At 36.5% G+C, this 6,361-nt stretch overlaps 1 protein-coding gene across 2 annotated transcripts; it reads left to right on the top strand.

Annotated features, from left to right (window-relative positions):
- The first annotated feature begins 2,924 nt into the window (after positions 1-2,924).
- Positions 2,925-6,361, top strand: LOC112758797 (tyrosine decarboxylase 2). Of its 2 annotated transcripts, XM_025807560.3 has the most exons (13): positions 2,925-3,076; positions 3,198-3,336; positions 3,430-3,502; positions 3,895-4,125; positions 4,220-4,383; positions 4,510-4,650; positions 4,750-4,809; positions 5,046-5,210; positions 5,289-5,345; positions 5,434-5,498; positions 5,588-5,711; positions 5,820-5,954; positions 6,040-6,361. In XM_025807560.3, coding segments are annotated over exons 1-13 (1,479 nt in total). In that variant the 5' UTR covers positions 2,925-3,074; the 3' UTR covers positions 6,163-6,361. The 2 variants fall into 2 exon arrangements, with proteins under 2 accessions (XP_025663345.1, XP_072076257.1); XM_072220156.1 differs by lacking the exon at positions 3,430-3,502 and having other exon boundaries at positions 2,994-3,076.

Below are 6,361 nucleotides of genomic sequence, written 5' to 3'. Positions count from 1 at the left end.
TGTTGCCTTCGTCTTTTTCTTTTTAATATCTTCAATCGTTTCAGATCTTTCCATATTTTCAGGATTTTGTGTTGCATTCCCACCATCAACTTCCATAGAGATAGAATTATCCATTGCAGAATCAACAGCTTAATCTAAATAATCTCAATACATAAAAATATTTAAATCAGTCAAAAGTATTCAAACAATAATCAAACATAATCAATAAGTAATTTAGTACTAACTAAATAATACCCAGTTGCAGAAACATAATCAAATCAGGCTGAAAAACAATATTCAAACATAATCAAACAATAATACCCAGTTGCAGAAAACTCAAATCAGGCAGAAAAATAATATTCAAACATAATCAAACAATAATACCCAGTTGCAGAAAATTCAAATCAGGCTGAACAAAAATTGACATGGAAAAAATAATAACAATAATAAGTAATAACAGTAACTGATCTTGAGAATGACGATGTGAGGAATCAGAAAATCATTTTTGCTAAGATAATCAGATAATCGATTCGAAGAGCTCATTTTTGCTAAAATAATTATGAGAAAAACAAACAACAACATTACAGTAACTCAGTAAGTAAACATCATCATCAGATTTGTCACATACATATTCACTTATTCAGCAACTGTAAATCACTTACTAATAGTAATGGCAGAGCCGTCGAGCAGGAAGAGGAGGAGAGAGGAGCGATTCCAGGAGTCCGCCAGTCACAGAACCGCCGAGCAGAGGCGCCGACGAGACAAAGCTGCCGACGACGACAGGAGGAGGGAGCCGAGCTGTTGAGGAGTGAGGAGGGAGTGGGTCAGCGAACGCTGAAAGGAATGAAGGTCAAAGGTCTGGCTGTCTGGGATGTGGGTGTGGCTGAGCTGAGTGACCGGCGTTAGGGATTGGATTAGGCAGGAGGCACCGAGGCAGTAGCAGCGTGTCTGCGTGTGATGTGTGTGTTGAGACTTGAGTAACCCTAATTTTCAATTTATACCCCCATGTAAATTTACTGAATTACCCCTTTAAAAAAAGGATGCCAGCCCGCCGGGCCAGCCCGCCCCGCCCCGCCTTGGCCCGCGGTTTTGGCGGTGCGGTTTTGGCGGGTTTTTAAAATTTGGCGGGTTCAAAATCTAGTCCCGACCCACCTTTTTTGGCAGTTTTGGCGGTTCGACCCAGCGGGTTCCACCCGTTTTGCCACTCCTGGGCCTCAATGAAGTAGGAGAATGAAAGAATCCATAAACAATTTTGTATCCTGACCCAACTTCATATATACCAGATTTTGTCCAGCACCAATTAACTTCATCCTCCTCCTCAGTTGGTTTGATTGAAAAAATTTTATTGCATATATCAACTGAAAAAATTGACTCAATCAGATTTCTGTTCCAACTTCTATCAGGATTTAGTAACGCACTAATGTAATACACTTGCAGATTTGGCGGGATTGTGAGTGCATTTTGAGGGACATTAAAGGGCACTGGTGGTGGGAGCCAGGGGTCATGGAAGATGCGGACATGAGTACCAGAGCCTATTTTCCATAACAAGCCTTTCTCGATCACCTTGCCCCCTTCAAGAACACTTCTCCAGCCCCACGATGGTATGCTTCCTATCTCTACATGTAGAAAATCTGTATATCTGAAATATTTAGCCTTGAGCATTCTTGATAGAGTAGAATTAGGGTATTTCATTAGACGCTAACATTGCTTGCCCAATAAGGCCAAATTTTGTGTCCTTAGGTTCTTGATCTCCAGCCCTCCATCTTTCTTCGGTCTCGTCATTGTGTCCCATTTAATCCAAACCATTCTTCGTTCTGCGCCTTTTTGACTCCACTAAAATTACGAGAGCATGCTATGAATCTCAGTCAACAGCGTGTCCGGGAGCTTGAAACAAGAGAGTGTATAAATAGGAATCGTCTCCCCCACCGCTCTCAATAGCGTGTGTCTGCCATCTGATGACAATAGACTTCTTTTCCAACCCATAATCCTCTTCTGAATTTTATCCTTGATAGCTTCAAAAGTTGCTTCCTTTAATTTTTGGACTATAGAGGACAGCCCCAGATATTTGTCTTATTCTTCGATATGTTCAATATTTAGTGTCTGAACAATTGCTAGTCAATTGAAAAACTACTTGAACTCTTTTTAATATATTATTTAATAAAATATGTAACTTGTTAACCATCAAATATAATCCAGTTATTATAAAATCAATAATTATTTTAAATATTATATTAAATTGCTTTTATATTACAATTTTAGCTTTTCAGCTCCACAAACTATAAATTTGTTTAAAAAAAACTCCCCAAACTATAACAGATTTAATTAATAACTTCAACGTAATATTAACAAAAGCAATTGCAACAATTATTGATATTACATAAAACTGCTTGTATTTCTCATATTAATTTAGTATGAATATGACTACTATAATTAGGTATTTTTTAAATATTATTTTTTATTTAATCTTTAAAAAAAAATAAAAGACAAATAATTTTTTTTTATTTTTTAAACAGCGTAAAAATAAATATTTTAATTAATTAAATAATAATAAATCTTTGAAAAGACTGAAGAAAAGCTAAAAAAGTTAAAAGACAGCTAGCATTTTTCCAATGAATTTCGTTTGGGAGTCAATGGAGTATTTGTACAATGTGTATTAGTTAAAAAATGAACATTCAGGATAAAATACTATTAATTTTTCAAACACAATACACCCATACTATCCAGAATAACCATCCGGTAACAGGGATAATAAACATCACTGAATCGAATATCTCTAAACTCCATTGTATACATTGTAAAGATACTCCATTGACTCCCTGTACACTTCCTCTTTTCGAATATAACTAGTTTATTGTAAATAATGCAACCAAATAAGGAAAAAAAAATGAACTAATTAAAAAAAAAAATGCTAATCCACTAATTTCTACATATGCAATTAAGATTCAAAAACATCATCACCAACCAACCAACCCAACCACTTCTACATATAATAAAGATTCAAAAACGGCATCTGCGGCCTGCACCATATATAGCAGGATACTGAGATTATATAGCCACCTGAACTCACTTTGCAACTGAATTCATTCCAACTCCCAATGTGAGTCATAAACGTGTCAAACTCTCTCGTTCTTCTGATGCTATGCAATCATCGTTGCTTGTATATTTGTATTTTTACTTACTTTCATTGAATTGAATGTGTTGCTCTGATTGCTGAGTAGGGAAGGAGAACAACAAAGCAGTGGCATATTGAGGTCCATGGACGCGGAGCAACTCAGAGAGCATGCACATAAGATGGTTGATTTTATTGCTGACTACTACAAAACCATTGAGAGTTTCCCAGTTCTCAGCCAAGTTCAGGTTATTTCATTATCTCCCTTCTATATGATAGACGAGTAGATTCTTGATTCATCATTGTGAATATTCTGTTTGATTTTACTCCCACCGTTGCAGCCAGGTTATCTTGAAAAGCTCTTACCGGATTCTGCTCCTGATTATCCTGAAACACTGGAGCATGTTTTGAATGGTGAAATTTCTTACAAGTTTTGTTGTGTTACCTGATTTTTATTTTATTAGTTTAATGTTGATGGTAATTAATTATAGTAGGAGTACATAAGATTTTTTATTTTTCTGTTTTTTTTTTTCATTCATTGAAAATTATCAAAATATATAATTAATTACCATCAACATTAAACTAATAAAAAAATAATCTAGGTAACATGCTGTGTTAAACCCCAGAGTGTGTCAGGAGATTTGTTAATCATTTATGTTCTTCTTCCTAACCGTTTAAGTTTTTGGGATTAATAGTTTCATGACTATTTCGTATGTTAAAGAATTACTCTATGATAGATGCTGATTTTCGCTTCCCCTTTTTGTTTGGAGTTAGTTGAATGAACCATGTCACGTGTGATGTTGCAGATGTACAGGAAAAGATTTTGCCAGGGGTAACACATTGGCAAAGCCCCAATTATTTTGCATATTTTCCTTCCAACAGTAGCATTGCTGGATTTCTTGGAGAAATGCTCAGTGCTGGTTTCAACATTGTCGGTTTCAGCTGGATAACTTCTCCTGCCGCAACAGAACTCGAAACCATTGTTCTCGATTGGCTTGCTAAGGCACTTAAGCTGCCTCATGATTTCCATTCTACTGGTGAGGTCGTGGTCTGTAAATTTAGGGGATTAGGACACTTTCAAGTACTTGCCATTCCCCTAAATGGGAATTCATTTTAGAAATTGTATTGCAGGGCAAGGTGGTGGAGTTATTCAAGGAACAGCGAGTGAAGCAGTTCTAGTTGTCTTGTTGGCTGCTCGCGACAAGATCTTAAGGACGGTTGGAAAAGGCGCTCTTCCTAAGCTTGTGACATATGCATCTGATCAAACACACTCTTCTCTACTAAAAGCCTGCCAGGTACCTTCAATGAAACAAAAAATTTGAGAAGGCTTCTCATAAGGATCCTCTATAAGTCCTAGCATTGAACCTTGAAGGATACCGTTTTATGATTATTGTTAACCAGTTTTTACTTTGCATTCGCAGATAGGTGGACTTAATCCTGAGTTTTGCAGGTCACTAAAAACTGATGCTTCAACAAATTATGCGCTTTCTCCTGAAGTATTTTCTGAAGCAGTTTCAAGGGACATTGCTAGTGGTCTTATACCATTTTTCTTATGTGCTACCGTAAGAGCTAAGGCTTATGATATCAGTTTTAGGAAATTATTTTTAGTAGATTTGATTTCTTTAACATATCTGATATACACTCTTCATCTACAAATGCAGGTTGGTACAACTTCATCAACTGCTATTGATCATCTACCTGAATTGGGGAAAATTGCTAAGGTAATGTATTTGATTGAATGGGTAATAAAACTTGCTAAATAACATGGAAGCCTTCTTGTATGAAATGATCACACTCAATCTAGAGTTCAGTCCTTGTTTGCATTATTTTTTTAAAATATTAAATTTCAGCATGTCCTCTACTTAATAGCTTAAACTTTTGGAAGAGATGGTTCATGACTGTGCTGTTTGATCCCTAGAACATCTAATAATGATTGTTTTCATTGTCTAATTGGCAGGTCAAAAACATTTGGTTTCATGTTGATGCTGCTTATGCTGGAAGTGCTTGTGTATGTCCAGAGTATCAACACCATCTCAATGGTGTCGACGAAGCAGACTCATTCAACATGAATGCGCATAAATGGCTCTTGACAAACTTTGACTGTTCACTACTTTGGGTTAAGGTATCTGTATAACACATTCCTTTTCCCCTCAATCTTCTCTCTGCATCTTTATTTGTAACTGATAGTGAGTTGATACAGGATAGAAGTGCTCTGATTCAATCACTATCTACGAACCCGGAGTATCTGAAAAACAAGGTAAATTTTCTTTGTCCTCTTCTTACAGTTAGGTCCATCAGATGCAATGAGTACATAAAATTGAATATTTATACTGTTGAACTTACAGGCCTCTCAAGGAAATATGGTCATAGATTACAAAGATTGGCAAATTCCCCTGGGGCGTCGCTTTAGGTTTGCATGATCTGAATTTTGACCTTCCGAAACACTTGTTACTTATTAACATTACATTACATGTTTAACATTTTCTAAATGAGCACCAGATCGTTAAAACTGTGGATGGTGATGCGTCTCTACGGATTGGAAGGTCTGCGAAATCACACGAGAAACCACATTAATCTTGCTGCTTATTTTGAGGACCTTGTTGGTCAGGATCCAAGGTTCAAGGTATTCTCTCTTATCCTTCATTTCTTAATTTATTTAACTCCACAATGCATCATATCATATAATCAAATGTAATATGGTATCACAGATTCTTCTTTACATGATATGCAGGTTGTTACGCCTCGCACGTTCTCTTTAGTCTGTTTTCGGCTTTTGCCTCCGGCTAACACAGAAGATACTAATAAACTGAACCGTGATCTACTTGACTCGGTGAATTCAACAGGAAGTGTTTTCATAACACACACGGTATGCATAAGAAGCATTTAGTGTTGTTCTTGGTTCCACACTTCCACCTATTTTCTGTCCCTTGATGGTATCCAATTATGTGCAGGTTCTATCAGGTCAGTTCATTCTGCGTTTTGCAGTAGGAGCACCATTGACAGAACAGAGGCATGTCGACGCAGCATGGCGAATTTTGCAAGAAAAGGCCACTGCTCTGCTTGGGAGTTTGTAGGATGAAACTACCCTCAGCATCATTTCAACCATTTGTTTTGAGACATCCATATTAATGTTTCACTTGAGAACTTAAGTTTTGTTTTTCCTCTACATGTAAGTCCTTAAGTTTCTTAGTGTTTAAATGCTCAATAAAAGGGAAAAAAATCCTTTCATGTGTAAAAACCAAGACCTATATATATACCATATATATACTGAAA

This window comes from Arachis hypogaea, chromosome 16 (assembly GCF_003086295.3).
Source record: "Arachis hypogaea cultivar Tifrunner chromosome 16, arahy.Tifrunner.gnm2.J5K5, whole genome shotgun sequence".
Lineage (NCBI taxonomy): Eukaryota > Viridiplantae > Streptophyta > Magnoliopsida > Fabales > Fabaceae > Arachis > Arachis hypogaea.
The sequence above is the reverse complement of the archived record's forward strand: the minus strand, read 5'-3'. Positions and strand labels throughout refer to the sequence as shown.

Coding starts and splice junctions, on each gene's coding strand:
- LOC112758797 (XM_025807560.3), top strand. Junction 3,337..3,429: donor CAGTTCTCAGCCAAGTTCAG/GTTATTTCATTA, acceptor CCACCGTTGCAG/CCAGGTTATCTTGAAAAGCT. Junction 4,126..4,219: donor TCATGATTTCCATTCTACTG/GTGAGGTCGTGG, acceptor ATTGTATTGCAG/GGCAAGGTGGTGGAGTTATT.